The sequence below is a fragment of the Acanthisitta chloris genome, unplaced genomic scaffold (assembly GCF_000695815.1).
Source record: "Acanthisitta chloris isolate BGI_N310 unplaced genomic scaffold, ASM69581v1 scaffold2866, whole genome shotgun sequence".
Lineage (NCBI taxonomy): Eukaryota > Metazoa > Chordata > Aves > Passeriformes > Acanthisittidae > Acanthisitta > Acanthisitta chloris.
The window spans coordinates 141,376-166,659 of NW_008678563.1; the positions used below are offsets into that span (position 1 = coordinate 141,376).

Consider the following 25,284-nt stretch of genomic DNA (forward strand, 5'->3'; position numbering starts at 1 on the left):
CCTTGAGTTCGACCCCAATGGAGGAGGCTGATCAGCACCAAAGAGAATCACCTGATATTTAGAGTTGGCAGGGACCCATGAGGATCATTAGAGTCCAACTCTTGGCCCTGCACAGAACATCCATGACATCCCTAATAATCCCACCATGCATCTGAGAGACTTGTCCAAATACTTGTACTCTGTCAGGCTTGATGCTGGGACCACTGCCCTGACCCCAATGGAGGAGGCTGATCAGCACCAAAGAGAATCACCTGATATTTAGAGTTGGCAGGGACCCATGAGGATCATTAGAGTCCAACTCTTGGCCCTGCACAGAACATCCATGACATCCCTAATAATCCCACCATGCATCTGAGAGACTTGTCCAAATACTTGTACTCTGTCAGGCTTGATGCTGGGACCACTGCCCTGGGGAGCCTTTAACTCAGCTGTTTTTAATAACCCCAAACCTTCTAACACAGATCATTTACAGAGACAAATGGGGAAGGAAACTGCTGCAACCAAGTTCAGCTGCAGAGCAAGAGCAGAAACTCTGTGCCTTGGGGGTCACTGTGCCAGGTGACACCACAATGCCTCACCCTCCTGTTCTCACTCATGATCTGCTGGCTGAAGTTAACCATAAAACCAAGGCAAAAACAGCTTATTTTAAATCCAAAAGAACTGTGTTATGCAGGGTTTTCCTATAGGAAGAGACAGATAAAATAGAAAGGCAAAGGGTTGTGCAGAAACAGACCAGGCAACAAACTAAGCAGTTTGCTTCACACCACCAGTCCATTAAAGAAAAGAGACTTTTGGAGTGCTGGAGACAGGCAGAGTTGGGGCTGAGGGTACAGAAACTGCTCAGATATCGCAAAGATGCTCATTGCCATCATTTGCTGTCCACTGCAATTATTATAAGTACTGAAACCTGCCACTGACCCTTGTTGGTTCATACTCTGTAGGAATATTTATTATATGAGTGGCTTAATCCTTCTGCTTGGTTCATTTACCTGTGTGCAAAATGAGGGGGAAATGCAGACATGCAAAATGTACAGCAGAGGAGAGACAGGGCAGTCATCAGTAGGGTAGGGCTTGAACAAAACCAGTGAACCCACTGCTACCAAAGCACTGGATCTCTCACCTAAGTGGCAAGAGACCTCTGAAATCACAGAGAACAAGCTCTGTATGATAAGTTGATTCTTTTTGTTCCTATATAGCTATTATTGTATTCTACTCTCACTGTCTGCAGCCTTTCTATAATCTTTGCTTTGAGACAGAAAGAACAATCCCAGGAATCCTCCAAAATCAGGAATTTGCTTGAGTGCACCCTGTTGTACACAGCTGCAGTACAGTCCTGCCCAGCACTGGGGAAATGTTCTCTGCCTTTCCCTCCCTCAGGTCACTGGAGTTGGCTACAACAGAGAGGGAAACGTTTACCTTCTGCCAACAAAGGAGATCCTTAAAGAATTTTCCAACATCTCTGTTGGGAAACTAGTGGAGGTAAGTATAAATTATGAACCAGCTTATCCTAAGTACATTCAATTTTCAGCCACACAAATCACTTTGGGTAATTAGTGTGACTAAAACCACTTTTCTAATTCTAAAATGAATTGTTTCGCTAAAATATTCTCATGGAAAGATGCTGAGTAATTGTGATGTAATACCTGAAGTTTATGGGTGAAAGGTAGTGATCATAAGACATGCAGGGAGTGCTCAGAGTCATCAGCTTCAAGAGTCAATGATATTTGGGATAAAAATACAGTTCTGGAGAGGCTGAATAATTTTACCATGTTCAGGTTTTTAATGTGGACAGATTCTAGGCTTTAGCTAGCTACAGAGTCGTTTTATAAACATGTTGTGATGGTCTCTGGGGTTTGTGTCAGCATTAAATAAAATTCTGAACATTCAAGTGTAGGCTAAAGTGAGTGTTTGGGTAGTGAAATGATCTGAGCTGGAATTTCAAATGGAGATTGGGGTTTATTTTATCCCTACTGAACATTAGAAGCAATAGTAGGAGACACTAAGCTTTCATTTCCATGATTTATCATTCTCATTAGATGTGTATCATGTTTTACTTGATGTTAATTTATCCAAATTGTAGCATTTTCCCAAAACATTGGTGTATGCTATGGATTGAGTAGGTTTAGAAAGCACAAAAATTGATCTCAAGAGATGCTGCTCAGGGGAACCTTTTCCCCAGCCTTTTGGGATGTGGCTGCTTTCTTTCTCCAATCTTCATTTAAAGAGATGAATGAACTTAGTAATGAAAACAATAACCCATGTGAATCTGTCCCTTTCTCTAGGCTGGCTGTGTAGTCAACAATGCCATTATCAGGAACAACAGTGTGATGGGGCAGCCCACAGAAGGAGCTCTCATTGCCCTAGCAATGAAGGTAAGACTGTTATGGTTTCAAATTTTTCGTAAATTAAAAAGGATCGAGTCATGGAATTGTTAGGTCTGGCAGCAGTGATCAGACTGATTTAAAGTCCCCAGACTGGTTTTAGTCTTTCCTTGTCTCTTCTCCCTGAGGTCATAGATGTACATCTCTCCCATTCAACCTTTTGTCCTGGACAAACACTTTCCCTGAGCTTCTGTTCTAAGAGCAATAATTGTTTTGCTTGGTTAATCCTGCAGTTGGGCTGTAGAATGGATTTCTTTTGGGCTCAGACTGGACTGTCTGTTTAATATTTCCTGCACATGCCAATTAGGGGTTGAGGAGGAAGACAAGAGAGTGGAAAAAGAGCAAGAACAGGCCAGACTAGAGAGCATGGCACAGGGTCACCCTTGTTTTGGGTCGTTTGCTAACTTTTACTTCTTTCTAGTCAAGATTATGTAAAACAAGGTCTTTTTAGGACTATTGCATTCATGCTCATGGGCAGAGGCTGTAAAAGACCTCAGGATATCACCTAATCAGTGTTTCACAGCCTGTGGCCTCACACCACAGGTGGGCAGTACAGCACAGAAGGTGTCTGATGAAACAATGCACCTGCAAACATCTGTTCTTACCACCTGTTTCGAAAGCTTGTAACTCTACCAGTGAAATCAGGATTTATTTATTCTTTTTACACAATGACATTTCATTTCCTTTAATGTTGAATTAAAATCTTCCTCCTGCTCTGGCATTCAGCAGCCAAGAAATAGCAGAATACAAGGGAGGTTGTCTCTTCTGTTTCTCTTTTTAATATATTAGTTTGGTGGGAGCTAGGGGAGAGAGAGAGACTGGAAAGTAATTCTCATCCCCACCACTTCACCTGGAGCACACCTGAAGCAAGGGTGTATTGATTTGGACTCAAATCCCTTGTGGTGATTTGCTTTTCGAGTTTAATTCATCAGGAAATAATCTGAAACCACATCCACCAGTAATTTGCATTTTTCCTTTTTCTTCCGAGCAGGATGACTGAGAAATAACCAAACTGGGGGAACTTCAGCTTGGGCTGGAATAAATCTGCTCAGCCTGTTGTTTTGCTGTAGGTTTAGGAAATGGACTTGAGTCTCCTTTGACCCAGAGCCCCATGGAAAAAGTGGTGCAGCTCCCTAATTCTTGCAAAAGTTAACAGGAATCAAGCTTCAACCTCCAGTTTAATTTATCCTGTATCAGGCACCAAAAGGAAAAGATGGGTTTGAAGTATGAGTTTTAGTCTCCTCTTTCTTTCTCTTGGGCTTTGTGGTATCTGCCTTCCTGGAAGGACATGACCAACACTCAATGCTTGCAATGTGGGAAATACCTACAAGCTTTGGCAGTGTTCAGCCTTACAGTGCTCTTTGGTTTACCTTATTTCAGATGGAATTAGCTGACATAAAAGACATCTATGTAAGAAAGAAGGAAATTCCATTCAGCTCTGAGCAGAAGTGGATGGCTGTGAAATGCACACTGAAAAATCAGGTAAAGCAAACAGTGGCCATGGCTGGTTTCATGTTTCTAATTGTGCAGCTGAACAATGGGCATGAAATGGTATCTCTTCAGCAAATAGTGTTTTCAGAAGTTAACCATGTCAGGAGAAAAACGGAACAAGCCTCAAAATCACCAACTTGGGTGTAATTTTAGCTTGTAAAGTTGTCTCTGAATGGGAGGAGATAATACTCCTCATACAGTGGTTTGTGCAGGAAAACAAAAGCTGTTCAGAGATAGCTGATGGAAAGAGAGATACAGTGTTTGGGAGGAAAGGTTGGATGTTTATCCCTTACTGGGTTAAGGAGGAGCTCATTTTGGCTGGTATTGTACTCCGGGTTAAAAACTCACCAACCTTTTCATTACCATCTGTCTGTGATGGCTGAACATGAAAAATGCCTAGAGCAAAAATATCCCAAGCTATACATAATACATGCTCCTGGGCATCTTAGGAAATAGGTAAAAGAAGGAACAAAAGATCTATTTTACATAGGATTAAAGCCTTATTCATTTAAAATATGTTCTTTTTTTTTTAATGGATAATGTGTATTATCTCCTTGCTTTAAAGGATCAAGAAGATCTTTACTTTATGAAAGGAGCATTTGAAGAAGTTATTCAGTATTGCACATTGTATAACAGTGGTGGCATTTCATTACCACTCACACCCCAGCAGAAAGCTCTCTACCAGCAGGAAGAAAAACGAATGGGTTCCTCAGGACTTCGAGGTCAGTCTTTAGTGCTGTCCATGTCCCTTAAGCTTAGAGGATATCTAGCCTAATACTTTCCTGCTGTTTTGGTTAAGATGGGCAAAGGCTCAGTCATCATGGAATCATAGAATGGTTTGGGTTGGAAGGACCTTAAAGCTCATCTCATTCCACCCCCTGCCATGGGCAGGGACACCTCCCACTAGCCCAAGTTGCTCCAAGCCCTGTCCGACCTGGCCTGGAACACTTCCAGGGATAAGGCAACCACAACTTCTCTGGGCAACCTGTGCCAGTGCCTCAGCACCCTCACAGGGAAGAATTTCTTCCTAATATCCAATCTAAATCCACCCTCTTTCAGCTTAAAACCATTAGTCCTTATAGCATCACTTGCAGGATCTCTCCACAATACATGTCAGAGTTTGCCAAGGGCCATGTCTTAGCTCTGCTGGCTGATACTTTTGCTAGGTTTAAATTAGTGAGCTTGAAAGGAGCTGAAAATAAGCCCTGGAAATGTGAATGTTTTTCTTCCATGGAGCATTGAGATTGCCTGGGATGCAGTGTGAATGCTGCATTGAAAAGCTTTGTGCTGGGCCCAATCTACGTGCTGCTCTGCCAAGATTTGCTCTTGGAGAAGCTGTTTCATAAGCAACAAAAAGCAACTTTGAAAGGGGGTCCAAACATGGATTTGAGCACTGAGATTTTTATTTGAAGTTCAGTTCAATTCTTTGTTAGGACCAAATCTAACAATCTCCTTTTGATCCCGAGTGCATGTCAGTGCACAACCCACAGAGGGTTTTGTACACGTGTCAGTTCCTCCAGCACTACAAACAGCCCTTCAGAAATGCCTTAGACTTTCACACAGCAACACAGGCACCATCTCCTGTGCATGTTCCCAAGTCGTAAGTAGATGAGAACAAGTCTTGGCAGCTGGGTCTGGAAGACAGTGTAGTTAATGTACATATCTCCAACCCTGTCTTGTGGTTAGTAACTCATGTATGGAGTTTGCTTTACAATATCCCAATCATCTGCTGTGGTGGTAATGGGAAATTACTGCTCTGAAGGGAAATGATTAGCTCAAGCAGCTGCTGCAGCTTACAATTCCTTCATCAAAGCAACACTGACATGAACCCCTGGCAAAAGATCCTTGAGTGAGTTAAGACTGATTGAATGATATGGGTATGCACTAAGAAAATGTTCAGAGCCTTGATGTTTACATGGTGGAAGTTCTTCTGGTTTAACTGAATTTACATTTCACATTTTTAGGTGGAAAAAAAAAAAAAAGAAAAGAAGTGTAAGTTTTTGCAGGAGTTCTATTGTTTAACATAGTAGTTTAATAGTGTCTGGTCTAACATTGCAGTGTCCTGATTTAATCCATCTGCATTTAGGGGAGATGTGGTAGACAGCTTAAAATTAAAAAGAAATAAATCCTCAGAGCAACATGTCAAACAGAAATGCTCTGATTCAGCTAAACTGCTATTATTTAAGTGGCCTGCATTTTTGTGTCTATAAGATCTGATCAGAATGGCTTAAGATCAGGGTTTAATGACTTTTTCTGCTGAAAAACTGGCACTTTTATCTCCTCTAAATGTTCCTTTTAAAGTATGGAAATACATGATGAATAATTTACTCTTGTCTTCTTTTTTCCCTCCTCTGTTTCTAGTACTTGCTTTGGCTTCAGGTCCAGAACTTGGCAAACTAACATTCTTAGGTCTGGTTGGAATAATTGATCCCCCAAGGGCTGGAGTGAGAGAAGCTGTTCAAGTACTTTTTGAGTCTGGTGTGTCAGTGAAGATGGTGACTGGAGATGCCTTGGAAACAGCTACGGCTATAGGTACCAAACTTGGCTTCTTTCCTGGGGGTCTCTCAGATCAGGCAAATGTTAGATCACTTAATAATCAACTTTATCATCCTTTTTGTGTTCAATAGAGGTTTTAAAGGCCACTGAGTTCTTGCTTTTCCATTGAAACTATTATTAAATGCAGTAATAGAGCAGCTCTGAACCATTGGCCAAATTCCAGTCACTTAATTCCACTATTTTAGCAGCAGAAATGGCAAAATTTCAGTGTAAGACCCCTAAATGCAACAGATGGCATTGCTGGTATCATAGAATCCACTAATGTTCAGAGTGTGTTCCCCATTTTTTAATTTTGCCATCAGAAATTCACAGCAAGCAGCAGAGGAGAGAGTGACAGATTTAATATCAGCTTCTCTTCTGGGTGCTGTACAGATTTCATAATTCCAATTGTCAGGACAGGGTGCCCAGCCCAGAGCCAGAGCTATGTGTCCTGTCAGATGCTTTAGGTTCAGATATATTTCCCAGTAAATTCTTTAATTGCTGCCTCTGTTCTCCAAGTCAGGAAATAGTTGGAGTTTTTTCAGAGCTGATGGGCAGATCTCATTTGGGGCTTTTCTTTGCAGGACAGAATATTGGTCTCTGCAACGGGAAGCTGAAAACCATGTCTGGGGAAGAGCTGGACCAGCTGGCAGAAGCAGAGCTGTCATCCACTGTCCAAAGTGTAATGGCTTTGATTACACAGACAAGACCTGTTTCCAGTAGATTCCATCTAATACAAGTTTATATTTTGTTTTGGTTCTTTTTCAGGTTTCCATTTTCTTCAGAACAAGTCCAAAGCACAAACTGAAAATAATAAAGGTACTAAGAGCCTCTAAAATTTGTTCTCTGCCTCACAAAAACAAGGGGGAGGGGAGCCTCAGTTCTCTAGATGACCTGGTCTTCCCCAGCAGGATCAGCTCAAACTAAAGGACTATAAAACCCAAGCTAGAGCATTGGCACTATTTGTACTGAAGGTGTTAGCTATGGAGTTGGACTCAATGATCCTTGTGGGTCCTTTCCAGCGCAGGATATTCTGTGATTGTATGATTCTGTGATTTCTCTTGCTAGTCTGGCCTGGGCATTTGAAAGACACTAGTGAGGTATTAACAAACTTAATATCAGGAGAATGATTTTTGAGGACTTTACTCCCCTCTTCTATCTTCTGCTGGAGTTATGAGATTCTCTATATTCCTGAAAACCTTAATTCCTGAAAGCCCAGTCTCTTAATTCTTGGTCTGAGTTTTGTCCTCTGTGTGCTGCTGAGTCTGCTTTGTCCTCAATCACACAGCACTTCTCTTTCAATATTACATCAAACCCTGTGATTGCCAACAGGATTTACTTGTCTTCTGGCTTCAGAGCCTCTCACCCCTCCATTCCCACAGGCTTTGCAGAGGGCTGGTGCTGTGGTGTCAATGACAGGAGATGGTGTCAACGATGCTGTGGCCCTTAAATCTGCTGATATCGGGATCGCAATGGGCCAAGCTGGCACAGACGTCAGCAAAGAGGCTGCCAACATGATCCTCGTGGATGATGACTTCTCAAAAGTAATGTAGGTTTAATGACTTGCTTACTAGCAGGCACTTTCTTACTTCAGATACTTTCTGGCTGTCCATTGCAGCAAGTCTGTTGTGTGACTTGTCCTGGGAATGAGGCAAGATGCAGGACATGTAAGTGGAGAAAACTAGTAGGTCTGGCTCATTTTCAGTTGTGTACACAGCAATGAGTTGGTTGTTTCAAGTGATGGTGACAAAGCCACTTTTCATCTGGAAGCCCTGGGTTCTCACTGCTGTAGCTAATCAGGGATCTGAAAGAACCTAGAAGTCTGGGTATATCAGAACTGTTTTGGTTAAAGGTTACTCAATGATCTTGGAGGTCTTTTCCAACCTTTTGTTTCTATGATTCTAACTTGTTCTCTGCCTCATCCAGGAAGTTCAGAGGAAAAATGTAATTTGCAATGCTCTGTTGGCTTATAGCAATGAGGGGAGTGGCAGGGTCCAGTGAGGATATAAATAGTCACAGGCTTGCTTTATAAACCAGGGCCTGGCCATGTGACCCAGGTTTTCAGATCTCCTATTTCTGATAAAGCAATTGTAAGTGAGAAGTTACATTGGCAACTTCCTCCTGGGCTGGGCTCTGAATTTCAACTCAAGTGCTAGAGAAGACAATCTGTGGTTTGAGCATCACAGGAAGCTCAATGCCAAACAGTGTGAGTGATATTTGCTTAATAAACACTCCTCTCCCTTCCAGAAATGCAATTGAAGAGGGAAAGGGAATATTTTACAACATCAAAAACTTTGTGCGGTTCCAGCTGAGCACGTAAGTTCCTGTTTGCTTCAGTTCCACTGAAAGGACCTTCAGGGTCAGTCCCTGCAGAATAATGTTCTACTGTGCTTTGCAGGAGCATTTCAGCTTTGAGCCTAATTACTCTGTCAACAGTGCTCAACCTACCAAATCCACTCAATGCTATGCAGATCTTATGGATCAACATCATCATGGATGGGCCACCAGCACAGAGGTATGGAAGAGTCAAAGGGGCAAAATATTCTTGGTTTTATTATGTCTGAGTTTGGCTTAGGACACAAACTGTTCTGATTCCTCATCAAAGCACCAATTGTTAAAAAAAGTTGTACTTTTGCTCCCTCCTGGTGTCTCTAAAACCATTTACTTCACATTTACTTGAGGTTTTATGGTGGAATCACTTAACTATTCCATTTTTTGACTAGGAATGGTCTGTTAGCCAGAGAGCATCACCTGTCAGGAGTCTGGCAAGGGAATACTGAGTACATATTGGGGTGTATGTCCCAAAATCACAAGACGTAGGAACCTTATCCAACTACTAATTACAAGTATAGCTAATTACAAGTATAGCTAACTACAATTAATGCTTCCACAACGTGGAAGAGAAGTGGACTACAGTCTCACAGTTAGCTCTCTGGGATGAGATACTGATGTGATGGTTAATGTGTTATTTTAGCAGCTCAATATGCAAAAAAGACCTTTGGGGGGTGTGTGTGTCAGACAAATTTGGGGCCCTATGTCACCCTGCCAGAATATTCATGGTGTATTTTAAACAACTGCATCCTCCAGCTCCATCAGGTTTATCAGCAGTACTGTTTTGGGATGTTCTGCGTTGACTGAACATGTCTCTCTGCTTCTCTTGGAGGCAGCTTGGGAGTTGAACCTGTTGACAGGGATGCAATCAAACAGCCCCCACGATGTCTCACGGACACTATACTCAGCAAATCACTCATCCTGAAAATCTTTGTGTCAGCTATCATTATCATCAGTGGAACCCTCTTTGTCTTCTGGAAGGAGGTGAGGAAAATCTGCAGCTGGATCTTGTTTCCATCAGGGTGGAGAACAAAGTGAAGGGCAGTTTTTGAAGGACATGGGAAGGGCTTCTTGGAGTACGTCCCACGGGGAAGGATCAGTGCAGACAGAGAGTTGAGAAACCAGGGTCAGCTCCTAGCTGTGCTTCTGCTTTCCTGTGCTGCCTCTAATTTGGAGCTGCCTAGCTAGAATGGGAAAATAATTACTTGATGTGATATCAATAGTGTAAGGGACTTTTCACCTCTAGCTTTCCATGCAGTAGAAAATGCCAAGTACTGAAGTACTATTGATTGCTGTTGATAAATAGTGACTGCTGCTTGAACAGTTTAAATCGTGTAATTTAGAATGTTTTTTACTCCAATTCCACATCAGTGTAAGAATTTAAACCATGGTGGATAAGATCATAAACCCAACAATTAGCAGAGAAAAATTAACGCTACCTATAACAGCTAGAACTAGACTTGCTCCTTTGTTTTCCTACCCTTCGATGTGACTGGGATCACTAAAGGGAGCATTTAATTCCTCTATTCAATGGACATATTTTTATAAGACTTCACTGAATTTTTACATGTGCTTCCAGAATACAAAAAGTGGCATAACTCCTCGAACCACAACGATGACTTTTACCTGTTTTGTGTTTTTTGACCTCTTCAATGCCCTGACGTGCCGCTCCCAGGTGAGATTGCTCTGTCAGCAGTAAGCTCTTGTCTCAAATCACAAACACAAGCATTAGAATACCAGTATTTTGCATAGGAAGGGGTTTTTCAATGTCATTTAAGCAGTATGTTTTTTATCAACTCTTTGTATAAATAGTTATCCGTCACAGTTCAACTGCAACTACACAATGTAGTTGTACATTTCAACTATGTGCATCAAATATGCAGTTGTATGTGGCAACTATGTAGCTCTGCCTAAGTTAGCATTTATCTGACTCCAAGAAGTAATGGAGTTTACATGCAGCAGTGACATTCAAGTACCAACAGAATTTGGGAATATAATATTTCTCTTTTTTTTTCCCCCTTCTGTAGACAAAGTTGATATTTGAAATTGGCTTCTTTCGAAACCGCATGTTCCTGTACTCTGTGCTTGGGTCAGTTTTGGGGCAGCTCGCTGTCATATACATCCCTCCACTACAAAAGGTCTTCCAGACAGAGAATTTAGGAGTGCTAGGTAAGTTGCAAAATAAATAATGTGGGTTTCATTCAAAATATTTAAAAAAGAGATGCCATTCCCAGTGTGTTACCTGTTAGCTGCCAACACATCACTGGCAGGGGAAATCAAACAGCTCCTACACCTATAGATGTACACACAAATAGTACAGTATTTAATATTACCCCAGCATAGTTTTTGAGCTGACTTATTGCACATAAATGCAAGTCAAAGGAGACATGCCAAGATTTCCCATGAGTGCTGTGTGATATTTCCCTATGGATCACTGTGCAGTCACTCCCCGGAAAGAGCCAGGTGAAGGTTTCCCAGCTGAAATACAATGCAGATTTTACTATTTGAAGCAGAAAATTCCACACTACCACATTGTGTTGTATCTGCATTAGGCCTGTTGTCAAAAACAAAGGTCAAGGATCTCAAATTATTATTGTAGAGGTTTCCACCCTCCCACTGGACTATACCAGCTCTGGCTGTCCCTTGTCTACTGCAGTTATTTCCCTAATTCTCCAGCTGGCACAGGCATAGTGAGTCCATGGGGTTACACCAGCACAAATACCTGCTGCAGGAAGGCCCTGAGCTGGGATTCTTGCCCAGCTGAGCTCACTTCCACTGTTTCCTCTGCCAGACCTGCTGTTCCTCACTGGATTGGCTTCCTCAGTGTTCGTTGTGTCTGAGCTCATCAAACTCTGTGAGCAGCACTTCTGCTGCCCCAAGCACAAGAAGGGATGTCATGACTGACCTCAGACTTCCTCTAAAACATACTTGGAACTGAGCTTTGATGCTGAAGAATCCAAAGGCATCACTTTAGGACACCACACATCCTTCCTGAAGATGCTCAAGTGCATCTGTACCAACAGCTCTTACCCCAAAGTCTCTTCTACACAGTCCACTTGAGCTGCTTACAGAAGCCTCTGGAGCACCTCCTGTTTTAAACTGAGATCAGGTATATTTTTATAACATTCATCTATATGTCAAGAAGGCTGTGATAGTCCCAGACAAAAAAGAGTTTCACACCTGTACAGAAAAATCTATTGTGCATAGACTGAAATTTTATTTATTTAAATCAAAATTCTTTTTATTAATAAAAATCTATGTTTTAAAATGTTGTTGACAAGTATCTGCGTGAGACTTGATTTAGACCTGTTGTTGTACATTACATTTGAAGAATGGGAAAGATCTGCTTGCATTAGGAATTCTTTTTCTGTAGTCAATCTTTAGTGTTTCTGGATTCCCAGATATCCAGCCTTGATTCAGGGAAAAAAAGGAGTCTCTCCCAAGCCAATCTTTTACATTAAAGAACAATTCTGAATAATCCCATCTGGTTGGATCAGTAGTGTCCTAGTAAATAATGCTTCACTGAGACATCTGCTGAAGTGCTATAGTGTCAGTTTTCTCCTTGCCCCAACCTAACACCTTCACTGAAGATGAAGAGTCTCAGGCACAAACTTGTCAAAAAGCTACACTTTCAGAGGTCACAATGCTATGCTGATAGTCACAAGGTGATGTTTAAACAGGATTACATTTGGGATTCATAGTTTAGAAAGAAACAGCTATACAGAGACTTATTATAAATCAAAGAAAACTTGGCCCCTGAAATATTTTTGCTGAAGAGTTGGTTTTGTGCCACTCACCCTCCCCAAAGTCTGCAAAGGTGTCTGCTCACTTTTTTTGCTAAAACCCTTGCAGATGGTTTCAGTTCTCAAAGACAAGTTCTGCCTTGTGGAAGGAAAATAAAGCCTAGCTCTTTGTTTAACGTGTAACTGCAGAAATTCAATGATGGCTCATTCCTGGATACCATCCACATGGAGAATGCAGCAGGCTTAGCCAGTGCCTAGGTGAATACCTCTGAGACTTAGGGTGGGAGTTTGAGGATGTAAAACAAAACTGGCATCACCACACTTGCAGAGAGCATCATATTGCGGTCTACAAACCACCCCCTATGTTGTACCATTTAACATCCTTATCAATATATACAGAGAAGAAGATTATACAAAAGTATCAGTGCAATTGCTTTGATGCTTACACTTTCTTCTATGTGTTACAAACTTGGGAGACTATTTGGTTTACTGAAGGAAAATAGAAAATGAAAGGATATCAGCTCAAGCCTTTCACAGCATACTCTGTGCCGGAACAAATACCACATATGCCTCAATCGTTAGTTCAGGTAGTGTACAAAATGCACAGCTGAGTTCTAGGGTGCCTAGGAGTGTTTTCTTCATGCCTTCAAGGCTAAATTCAGATTGTTTAATAATATCATTTTTAAAAATGAGATCTACATTAAGGCACAAGTGCAGATTATTCAGAATAGGAAAAATAACAGGTGGGAAAATACACCACATACAAGAAAACACTAAGGGAAAGAATTTGAAGGAAGAGCATTGGATTGGGAATTGCAGAATTCTATGGACATATTTTGCTCTAAGCTGCACAGAAGATAAACTCATGCGAGGACACAGAGGATTGGATACAGTCCTTTTCCTCAGGAGGAAAAAGACTGTCAATCATAGACACTAATAACCAAACACAATTTGCTGAGTTAGAAATGACAGTCCCTGGTAGAAATTAGGCTTATTTTTGACAAGTTAATTACACGTAGAATTAACAAGGTCAAACTAATAATTACTAAGAGATGTGAACAAATTCAAGTAGAAAAAGCCCTGAGTATAAAAGACACCTGACAAAACTGGTGCTGACTGGTGAGCAGCCACCACACAGAGCAAAAACCCCAACCAGCTGCATTTCACACTGTAGGTATTCTTTTCTATAATACAGTAATGATTAATTATGTGTAAATAAAGTGTACAGCATTTTTCTTTTTACAGACATAACCCTGATTTTTATTTCTTTCACAAGGTATCTGCAGTTCCTATTCCCAATTAACTGTGGCTGCTTCTTCCTTAACCCTTTTTACAGCCTGGACTTTCAGAAGATTGTACATTCCCTAGAGGATTTCTGCTGGAGGTATGGTCCATCCTTAGGATAAATATGGCTGAATAATTCCAATGATTCTGTCTAAGTTTAAAAAGCAATAGTCAAATTTCTGCAGAAGCATCTGAAGTGAGATGCACTAAGGATAGTGTAGAACTATACAACATCTTGTTGCATTATACTATTTTGGAGACCTCACAGCCCATATGGAGTCCCTTGCAGAAAATCTGACTTAGAAAACATGAAATTTAATGCTTTAACTGAAGCAATGCAAATGAACAGCATCTTTCATATGGAATGACATGGACTAATCTATGTTCACCAATGTAAGACATCATCACAATTTGCAAGCTCTGCTGACTAATTCCATTGCATGCAAATAAATATGTGCAGCTGAGGTATAAGAACCTTAATCAGTGTCTTGAGGAGGTTTTATAAATACATAAATATGTACATATCAATTCTCCAAGTCAGTAAACCTTACTGGCAGTAACTTCTGCTGCTTTGAATTTTGTATGCAGACAGGATCTATATAGAATGCTACCAAATTTATACCCAGCTACAACTTAGATATGCCTAATCATTATGTACCTAGTGAATTTTTCTGTCCTTCCCAAACAAAACCCTTCAGGCAGAATACTGTGTTTGACCCAAATATTACATAAGTACAAGGCTTAAGCTTTGTCCCAGATAATTAGGTAAATTTAAGGGAAGAAAAAAATGAGGAAAAAACCCAGCCTGTCCAAGGAACATTTAACACAAAGGAGTACATTAAAAAAAGAATGTTTTCTTCCTTTTACTGTGATTCCTCTAATTATCCTCATCCTCATCCTCTTCAATGGGTTCTCGGAGACCTTCGCTCTGACGACTTTTTCCAGCCATTTCTAGCAAGGCCTGAGCCTCAGGATCCACATCCAGGATACTCTTCTTGCCTTTTGCCTTCAAAACAAATCAAAATATAGTCAATTTAAAATGTCAGTATGAATAAATCCACAGCAGGTTACAGCAAAAAGACACCCAAGTCCCTAAGTGATCTGGTTTGCAAGCTGGGCACAGCAAAGCAGTCACACTGCCCAAGTAAGGAATTTGGGATGCACTGGGATACATCAAATGGTTTATATTGCTGCAGTTGCACAAAATAGTAATAAACTTTTCTTAAGATGACAGTGAAGTACATCAAGTTTATTCAGGTTACAAGCCAGAATATCCTTGTTAACCTCACCTCAGGCTGAAGTGCAAATGTGAAGGTTTTTATAGAGAAAAGATTCAATTACAATTCAACATTTTCTGTAAACAGTGTGTTCTGTTTCTATTTAGAGCTTTGTGGACAGGCAGGTCATGTGAATTTAGGGTGAAAAGAAGGAAATTTTTTTAAAAAAAACAACACCAAACTGTACAGAACAGTATAATAATGGAATAAATTACAGGGACAGAGATTGGAAAAGAGCTCCTGCTCATGCTCAGAAACAAACCAAGTACAGAAAGACTAATGTAAAGCTAATCCCATAAATTTAGGGTTAAACAATAGTAGATTTAAAGCTACTGATAAAGAAATATTTTAGGTCTCTTCCTGACTTACAGATTAGGCTTCATGGTGAGTTTCACTGCTTGTTTTCTAGTCTAGAAACACTGGGTTTACTGAACCCTCTAAGAAGGTTCCTCCCAGAGACCATTTCTCAATACTGGAAAAGCCTTTTGAAATTCAGGATGAAGCAATGCTCTCCTGACACTATCACTCCATGGCTCCTCATGTTCTTTCTTGTTGACATCCTCAACAATTCCACTAGTTTTGCTATTTGCCTGCTACAAAATATTTGGCACCACAGGGCCAGTTAAAGAAAATATTATTCACTACAAGATGGACAGTGTTCAATCACCAAACTGCAACTGAGTTTTGCATTTGCATCTTCTATTCCAACCAGGACACAATTTCACAGGTTCACCTACCGCTGCACTTTCAGGAACATCTCCCACTGCCCAAACTTCCATGGCATCCAGTGTGAAATCCTCTTTGGCTGACAGCTGGGGGCTGTTGTAGGTGGTGCATCGAGGTTTTGCTTTACTGTGTCCCTTCCCATAGTCACTATCTATCCAGAGCCCAAAGTATCCATGTTGTCCACCCATACCCTGCAAACCAAAGCTGCACATTAGACACTTGCTGTACAGGTTAAAGTGATGAAACCTAGAGGATAAATTGCAGAATTTATGCCATACTTTATGGGTAGGTGAAAAGGAGGATTCTGAGTGACCCTGGGCTTCTGTGCCTTATTCCTGAAGCCAAACAAGAATTTACCTGAGTGACACTGCCCTCCCTCTGTGCTTTACAGAATACCTTTATCTGTGTGTTGTGCCAGAGATTTAGCTCCTGGGTTTTGTTTATTGACTAACAGTTCCATTTCAAACAGGGTCACAGTGCTCAGGTTTGCTGCCCCTTTTCCATTTAGAAAAGTAGCTACCAAAACAAATGATGTCATTTGATGTTGTTTACTCTCTTCAGAGCAAATTAATTCCAGCCTGCTGCAATTCCCAAAGTTACGGGCACGCAATGCTCCAAAACTGTAAAGCAGTTTCCAAACAGGTGGTGTGTTGTGGCTCTGTAGAAACTCCTCTGCATCTGGAGAGCTCATTTGTGAATGTAAGAGGAGCTTCTGCCACTGTGATCACACAGCAGCAGCAGCTCCTTGCACTCTTTGCACTCTAATTCTGTTGGGCTTTCTATTCTATAATTTAAACAGCAGTTAGTGTGGCAGTGAGAACAGCCAGAGGAAGGATCCTCAGTTACACAGATCAGCTCTCTTATGCTGCTTCAGCCATGTGGATACATGCAGTCAATTCTGCCAGGCAGGACTCCTACAAGTGCTTCTGTGATAACCAAACTTGGCAAAAAGGTTTCTTCCCAGAACCTCCAAAAATCTAACCTACATAAATCTCACCTGCTTGGGTCAGACACAAATAAATTCCAGCTTAGTTGATTCAGTACTAGAACATACATATCAACTGTAAAGGCTCCATCAGTACTGTAAGTGGTTCTCCATCATTATATATAGTTCACACTTTACACTGATGCTTTAATACCAAAAACCCAAACAAAATGCTCCTACTATAAGTGTGGCACAAATAGCACAGCAAAGGGTTGAAAACTTCCTCAGAGAATAACAAAATTAATCTGCTCACAGTAACAGCAGCAAAAAAATACAAACCACTTGCAAACACCAACCATGAATCCAATCTCCAAACTGTTATTTCTGAATACTTACCAGTCCATTTGGCATAGTTTGTTGGCCGTGGTTCAAATACATGTAGTGGTCATTGTACCCTGTGTATGTGTATACAGCAAGAGAGGGGAATACAGAAAACAGAAAGCATCTGTTGTCACCTGCAAACAGAAAAGCACCTGAGATCAGACAACTGGCCAAGCAATAAGTTGCCTACAAATAGGATAGAAAAAATAGTTAAAGAAGTGAAGCTGAATAACTCAAAGGCAGCAGCTGCCATCCCAGAAAGCCAATAGCTCTCTCTCATCAAGATCTAGACCTATTGTTTATTCTCAGTTAACTCTGTGTAGGGTCACAGAAATCAATGCAATTCTAGGCTGTGATCAAGGGCAGAGTCAGGGGCATGACTAGGACAATATGTCACTGTGTAAGGGTACACCTGCCACAGGCTGCATTGTGCCATCTCAAACTGGCCAACTGCCAGATCCATACACACTGATGGGAGTGCAGACACTCTTAGTCCTGACTAGATTGATATATAGACCAGTTCAGAGTCATTGATTTAGTTTTCATTATGCCCAGTTTGGCATTCAGAGGGCCTGTGGGGTGATTTCCCAGTGTGCTTTATGTGTTACTCCATCAGGAAAAAATACAAGGAAAGTGTTGTGTAATCAACATAACATAGCATTAGATTAACTGACTGAAGTGGTAATTATTAAATACTAATCAAGTATAGGAATTGAGTTTCTAATGTAGCCAAAGTGAGGATTCCTGGCAGCACACATTAGCCAAAGCCCATATTTTTTTTGCAAAAATCCATCAAGAAATTTCTTTCTAAAGAGTTATGAAAAACTCTCTCTTTTCTCCCCAGAATTTTCAAGCAAACAAAAACTTAGCTTGCCCAAGGAACCCTTTTGCTGATGGATTTTAGAAAGGAAACAGAGACAGAGACAGGAGACTCAATCTAAAGCTTGGCTGAGGTGTTCTGAGATGGAGGACTGCCATCCTGTGGACAAATTATTTAATCATCTGTGCTGTATTTCCTTCATTTTCATTTGACTTTCAACCTATGCAGCTACAGAGCTTGATAGATTTCCTTGAAAACTTGTTCCATGATCAATCATAACTCCTGCAAGTTTAAAAGTCTTGTCAAATAACAAGCTATAAATATAAATCAGTGTCATGCCTGACTGCTATGCCAAGAATAACTTTGCATGTGTTTTATGGTTTTTGAAAATTTGGGTTATTTTTGCCATAGAAAAATACACTTGGAAGTAAAGAAATACTGGGTGTTATGGCAGTAAAGTGACAGGATCCATCAAGGATTCTTGTACCTGTACAGAACTGGGAATATTCACCAGAGCCATGAATACTAGAAAAAGAAAAGTGAGTTTTACCTTGAAATTGTGGCTTTACCTCCCAGGAGTGAGATGCAAACCCACCAAAGAGATAACCATCCAAGTCCTTTAAGATCACTATGCAGGGCCCTTTGTTGACTATGTGCCCACACAACTGGGAAAAGCTTTCTCCATGGAGCCTAGAAGAAAATAAGAGCTGCCACTTGTGCTGGAGCTCTGCAGGCAGGTGGGAGTTGATGTAGATGATGGATGGGATGTCAAAGAGACTGACAAGTCCTCGTCCTTTGATGCCTTTGCAGCGGGGAACCAGGTTGAGTATGTCATTGGTTTGGTCTGGGAGAGAATGCAGAACGTGGAGGCCTTGTCTGACAACAACACTGAGGAAAGCTGAGATCTGTGGAACTCTATACACCCAGTCCTCAATGACACTTTGGTCAAAACTTGTCTCCAGCAGCTGAGGACCCACAGGTTTTGTCCCATCTAAATAATAAGACACACAGAAAGAGGAATAAGTCTCCCAGTCTGGAAAATAATCAATTGATTTTTAAGTGAAAACACAATATTTTACTATTATAATGGACAGGAAACCACATGTGAAAAGAGTCAGAGACAGTAAATTGTCAATTGCATTAAGTAGATGCAACCAGAGAACTGAGAAACATTTACCTGTGACACTCACTGGTTGGGCTGTTGTGATTTAGAAACATGGACTCTAGCTACAACTCATGAGACTTTCTTTGCAAGACAGCAAAATCTGTTATTACAACAGTGCAAAGACAGACCTATGCTTTGTAAAAGGAAATACAGTCACAAATATATGATAAATATATTTAAATATGTAATATTTAGATGCCCATCATCTGAAAGTCAGGTAGTTGTAAAATAGACATGTTCCACAACAAATAGTTTTGCATGTTCACTTGAAGTGGGAGGGACTTCAAACCAAAGCTCTCCTGACTGCAGGGGAGAAAGATGATAAGGTAAAATAAATAAAATTCCCATGTCATCTGCAAAGCACTGGGTTTGAAATTTTGGTTTCTCACTGAAAGATGTGACCTGAATAGAGAAATTCTCACAGTTTGCGGTGACTACACAGGTCCTGTGCCACTCTGGGCTATGCCACACCAGGGCTGCTTACCTGCAAGTTTCAGTTCTGAGAGCAGCTGAGAAGCCAAAGCCTTTACTCCACTTGCAGAATCCCTAGTATTCTCCAAATTCCAACCTTTCAGTTCCTTCCTGTAGCTCAGCACATGGACTATAGATGTGATCAGATCCTCTGTGAACTGAAAAGATTAAAACATCATCATTTTGGCATTTCTTAAATGAAACTGCCAAGAGATTCAAAGGACTTGCTTGAAAGTAAAGTTAAATGGTACTGATGCTGTAACCCAAAAGCAGAAACACCTCTTCTCATGAGTCAGGAATTACAGAATGGTGTGGCAGCAGGACTAGGGCAATGCTCATCCCCCTGTGCTCAGCACTGGAGAGGTCACAGTTCAGTGCTGTGCTCAGCTTTGGGCACTCACTGCCAAAAGGCCATTGAGGCACTGGAGCGAGTCCAGCCAAGGGCAGCGAGGGCAGCAAAGGGCTAGAGCACATGGGGAAGGGCTGAGAGAGTTGGGCTTGGTTAGCCTTGAGAAAAGGCTCAGGGGGGACTTCATGGCTCTCTCCAATGCCCTGACAGGGTTGGAGAGAGATGGAAGATGTCTCTCCTGCCATGGCTGCAGGGAGAGGACTAGAAGGAATGGCCTTGAGCTGAGACAGGGCAGAGTCAGACTGGATGTTGGGAGAAATGTTTTCACTGTTACTGTATTCAGGCACTAGAATATTGCCCAGGGAGGTGGTGGAATCACCACCCCTGGACGTGTTTAAGAGGTGTCTGGACCTGGCACTGGAGGATATGGTTTATGGTTTAGAGGTTACAGCAGTGACACGTTAAGAATTGGACTTGATCTTAGAGGTCTCCTCCAACCTTGATGATTCTATAATTCTATTTTAGTGTCACAGGTCTTGAAGAGGATCCTTTTTCAAGACATTTTGTACAAAAAATGTACAACGCATCCCTAAAGCATCTCCATAAAATACGTCACGAAAGAAGGAGGAGAGATCCAAATTTTGCAGTGGTAGGAGCTGCAGGTGAATTACTGGTTTGCAAGATCCCACTCTTTCACCTTCCAAACACATACTTGATCCTGCAACTAAAGCACTAACAAGTATTTTACTCAGTTCCCAGAAGCACCAGCCACACCACAGCCCTTGATGGCTCTTAAACATAGCCCTGTTCTCTTACTGTCCCCCCAACACACCTTAACTGCCCTTTTACCTCTTGGATTTGTTTGCCCTTCACAGGCCCTCCTGTCTTGGAGATCATTCTCATTATTATGGTAATCTTCTCATCTGCATTCCCTTTTAAGAGGTGCGACATAAAAATAACAAACTGCTCCTTGGCAATCTGTTCACTCAGCCCAGATGACTTCCCAGGCAGGTCAATACTCTTCATCCCATTGTACAACCTAAGAGTCATGTGCTCTGGCAGAGGCTCCCTCGTGTGTGCCTGCAGGGAGAGGGAGACCAAAGAACATGAAGAATAATTGATGTATTCCAGGTAACCTGTGCTGAGATATACCACTATAAATGACAGATTTCAACACCAAGTATCTACTATCAGCAACAAACTAAAGGATTGGTTTTCCAAGAGAATTAAAAAATGGCTATTTTTGTAGCCTCTCAAATACTATTTAGTGACTTAGGTTGATACACTTCTTCTAGAAATGCCATGGACTTCAGAAAAAACACCACTGTAGCACAAGGATATTGTATCCTGTAACAACAGGGATAATAACATAGGGTTTCTACATTGTTACTCTGCTGTAAAGGTTTACAACTCTGCCAAACTATGTTTCAACTCTGCTTTTGATAGTGGAGTTCAAAGATACTTAAAAACTAAGAGCAAGTATAAGTTTATTCCATCTCTCAGTTTTGGCCTCAAGGTAATGTGTTTAACCCTACACATACAGGTAGAAATAACTCTGATAAGTTTCCCTCTGCATAACAACTGATGGAAGTATGGAATAAAGTTGAGATAATTTGACTTTTACAAGGCATGCCCGATGTTAAGACAGTTGAAATCAGAAGTTATTCACGTGTCTTTCATGTTTGGCCCTTTGAATTGAAATCTAACTGGTGTGCACCATCACACAGCACAGCCCTGTGGGACAGATCTGACTCTGGATTCAACTTTCACAGTGTTCAAGATAATTTCATGGTTTAAAAATAAATAATCTAAAATACATCCATACACCAGGCCACGATTACACAGTGTCCTCACTGTGCACAACATGCTAAAGATCTGATTTGCCTCTTCTCTACAGGGGTGTAAGCCCAGTGGGGGCTAAGCTGAAATCAATGGAGCTCTACCTGCCTAAAAGCACTATTCCAGCTCCACTCAGTGGAGCTGCTACTGTGGATCTATTGCTGGCTCAATACCACTCCTGTGGAAGCCACCTGGGCTGTTCCTGTTCAATGGTAATGGCTGTTGCTGGGCTTAGAGAGATCCAATATCCCAAGGTCTGCTGCACTCATTGACGTCAGTGGTAAAACTCCCATTGATTTCAGCAGGGGTAGAAATAGCAGTCACAGCTTTGCACATCAGAGTGCTCCATGCTGAGGGAGGGATGGTCACAGGGGGTACAGCTGTCCTTGAGAGGCTTTCTGAAAGTGCTACGTGAGCCTGAAGTGGGAGAAGCAGCAGGGAACACCACTAAAACACTATATTCAAGGCTTTTTACTTCACACTGATAAATTACCTCCCTACTCCCTACCTTGTCCTGCCTACCACTTCTTTTCACTTGTTTTGCTTCTAGCTATTCCAAAGAGTCGACCTGGGGTGTTAAATAAAGGACTGTAAAAAGGGAATCTTTAATAAACATCTAACTAACTCACATCTCTGACAGTTTAGAATCCTTTAAGGTTACTTCAAGATATCCTTTAGAATGCTTCAAGAAAATAGCTAGAAATACCTGCTCTACCTGCTTCCCAAGCCATGCAGTGCAGCCTGCTCTGGCCCACAAGCTGTGTAGTTTCCTTCTAGCAAAGCACGAGCCTAAGCAGAGTACATGAGGTAATGTTTAGGGCCTCCTCAGAGTTACCAGACCACGGCTAGATCAAACCTGTCACATCTCAAACTAGCTCAGCAAAGAGCACAGACACCTACCAGGCAGGAATGATTGTCCCTACACCAAGGGCTCAGGCACCTACAGGCAGTCCTTCAAAAGATTTAAAGTTGGCAGACAAAAAGGGAGGAAGGGAAAAGGCAAATGTTCATCAAATGTCACATTGGTCCAGGGGCAAAACTGGAAAATAACTTCTCCTAAGTCCCAAACAAATAATAAATATCAAGGAAAGTTCTTGGATGAATTACAGCTGAAAAGCCAGGCAACAGCAATGCTGTTTCCCAACTGGTGACAGCTCAGGAACAGCCAGGCTGCAGGAAAGCTAAAGCAGGTCTGTATGCAGAGGCATTGCTAAATACCTTAAAATAACCTGCTGCTGTCAATTAGTTTTAATTTGATCCATTAATTGTGTAACACATCTTAAAATGCACTTTACCACTACATTCATTTGGCCACTTAGCTCCTGCCAAACTGAAGTTATCAAGTATTGCAATGAATCATTTTTCGCTTTTCTTGATTAGAAAATGAATGCAAAATTAATCAGAAAGCATAATGCATGTTAATTAGCTAAAACAGGGAGCCACAGCTTCATCAAGCAAAATTGAATTCTCTCCTTTCAGTGCAAGTGAACAGATTAGAGACAGTGATGCACTGAGGGAGACGCATATAACCAAACACAACCTGACTTTGTGACAGCTTCTCAAGAAAATCTGTAAATAACCCCACATTATAGATTCTGTGGGGGGAGGAATATTCTTCCCATTTTGCAGGTTCCTGTAGAACTATTTCCATACATCCCAACTTACTTCAGAATCAGGAAAGCTGCAAATGGACCCAACAGTGCAATTTAAGAGAAAAATGCAAACCTGAAAGTCACTACTCATGTTAAACTGGAAGAAAAACTTAAAATCCATCCTGCCCAAAATAGTAAGTATTAAATTAAGATGAAAAAAATCCTTAAAAAAATAACTACTGCAATGTCTTTAGTTTCTTTCTGGAATTCTGTTCAATGCCCTACATCCCAGGTATATCATGAGTAATAGATTGTCTTGCCTGTAGTGCTGCCAGAGTCACAGTCTTCTTCGTAGCTTTGGCAACTTTTGCTCCAACTGAGCCACTCAGTCCTGATAAGGTATCAAACATTCCATCAATGTCAGACTGCTCCTCAGGAAGGAATCTGGACAGGTGATTCTGATAGGCATTGCTTTCTGCATTTCCCATCTTTTCAACCTGAAGCAAAGGAAAAGGAATTACACAAACCAGTAAACACATAAAGGTATCACAAGGCCCATGAAAGACACATCAGACTAACATACCAGTGTAAGTAGTAGAGTAAGAAGACCACAAGAAGAGCAAATTTGGAGCCTTCCAGGAAATTAAAACTACTGTTCAGTCTGTGTATTCACTGAGACTCAATGAACTTGGAGAACATCTGTGAACAGTAACTGTGCTTTAAAAACTGACAATCTGACAGCTCTTTGCACCCTGCCCACCAATGCAAACCTCACTTAGGTCTCTAGCAAATGGAAAAACCAATATGATCTAATGGTTAAATAAGGTTATACAAAGTGACCATGGGTCTTACAGCTGGAATACATCCCCAACATGAAGGGAAAAGCCTGATTATGGATTATGTATGACAGATTATGCTACATCATTCTGATGCATTAATGAACTGAAGCTAAATCTGCCAATATGATGTGGTACTAAAACAGCACCACTGTAGAGTCTCTGAAAATGACATGAGTGTGTTTTTTTCATTCAAAACATTGATAGGAAACACAGCAACAAAAGCATTTAGGAAGAAACTCATTAAACCCACACAGGTTCACATGAAGTCAATGAATTGTTGGGCTTTGGTACCCACAGAATTCAGGTTGGCTGGGGAGGTGGTTAGTTTGGGGGTTGTTTGCTTGTTTGTCTTCCACATTTTATGGTAGAACTATAATTTCTCTCACTGTCCAAAGATTCACCTGCATTATAGGGACTCAAGTTTTAGTGTTGTCTGGGCCACGTGCTCTGAATTTCTCCCTGGAGCAGCACAGCACAGACCTAACAGTGTCACAGCAGGGCCTGAAATCCCTAATTCTAGCATGACCACAACAACAAACCACCACTGTCAATGGCCTTCTGGGGCAGACACACGTCTGGGGTGACAATATAAAAGAGAAGTGGAATAAAACATTCTTTTGTAGTTCTCCTGCAAATTCCACATCCTTTCTGGCACCTGACTTTGGGTTAGGATTGCTCCCTTTGGGTTCATAATTCCCAGGCCCATAGGAATCTCTTTTTGCAGACAAGCCCATCACACTGCCCTTCAGCCACTCGAGAAGGACACACTGTTTACCCTAACCCAGTGTTTCTGCCCTTAACTGCTGCTTTGTTTACCTACACATCAGGCTGGGCTGGGCTGCTTCACCTTCAGGCCTAGAGCCCCGTTTGCCTGCAAGGAAGACGTGGATCATGCGGCAAACACTGAAGGGTGGATGGGAACACTGGAACCTGCAAGACAGACCGTGCAGACACTGGTAAAATGGTCCTTGTCCCCTCCCGCAGGGCACAATGGGGAGGCTGCAGGGGCCGCGCCCAGCGCATCGCTGCGGGCACCGGCAAAACGCCTCCCGTTCGGCAATTCCCGGTGTCTGTCCCGGTGTCTGTCCCGGTCTACGTCCCAGTGTATTTCCCGGTGTCTGTCCCGGTGTCTGTC

At 41.6% G+C, this 25,284-nt stretch overlaps 2 protein-coding genes across 2 annotated transcripts in view; one reads left to right on the plus strand and one right to left on the minus strand.

Annotated features, from left to right (window-relative positions):
- The window catches only part of ATP2C2 (ATPase, Ca++ transporting, type 2C, member 2), a 28,221-nt gene extending 16,579 nt beyond the window's left edge, over window positions 1–11,642 (plus strand). Inside the window, exons 14-27 of the mRNA XM_009076928.1 lie at window positions 1,378–1,479; window positions 2,283–2,372; window positions 3,762–3,863; window positions 4,438–4,594; window positions 6,234–6,404; window positions 6,992–7,089; window positions 7,176–7,226; window positions 7,790–7,956; window positions 8,655–8,723; window positions 8,806–8,922; window positions 9,575–9,722; window positions 10,318–10,413; window positions 10,766–10,907; window positions 11,530–11,642. Of these exons, the coding sequence (XP_009075176.1) occupies window positions 1,378–1,479; window positions 2,283–2,372; window positions 3,762–3,863; window positions 4,438–4,594; window positions 6,234–6,404; window positions 6,992–7,089; window positions 7,176–7,226; window positions 7,790–7,956; window positions 8,655–8,723; window positions 8,806–8,922; window positions 9,575–9,722; window positions 10,318–10,413; window positions 10,766–10,907; window positions 11,530–11,642 (1,623 nt within the window). The remainder of the gene's footprint in view (window positions 1–1,377; window positions 1,480–2,282; window positions 2,373–3,761; window positions 3,864–4,437; window positions 4,595–6,233; window positions 6,405–6,991; window positions 7,090–7,175; window positions 7,227–7,789; window positions 7,957–8,654; window positions 8,724–8,805; window positions 8,923–9,574; window positions 9,723–10,317; window positions 10,414–10,765; window positions 10,908–11,529) is intronic.
- Window positions 11,643–14,642: 3,000 nt separating this feature from the next.
- On the minus strand, window positions 14,643–25,055 carry TLDC1 (TBC/LysM-associated domain containing 1). The gene is made up of 9 exons (XM_009076929.1): window positions 24,979–25,055; window positions 24,536–24,550; window positions 23,631–23,807; window positions 20,729–20,959; window positions 19,544–19,688; window positions 18,445–18,885; window positions 17,090–17,208; window positions 15,780–15,959; window positions 14,643–14,771 (listed from the first exon to the last, which is right to left on the minus strand). The coding sequence occupies exons 3-9, from the start codon at window positions 23,796–23,798 to the stop codon at window positions 14,643–14,645; spliced, it is 1,413 nt and encodes a 470-aa protein (XP_009075177.1). The 5' UTR covers window positions 23,799–23,807; window positions 24,536–24,550; window positions 24,979–25,055.
- Window positions 25,056–25,284: the final 229 nt, after the last annotated feature.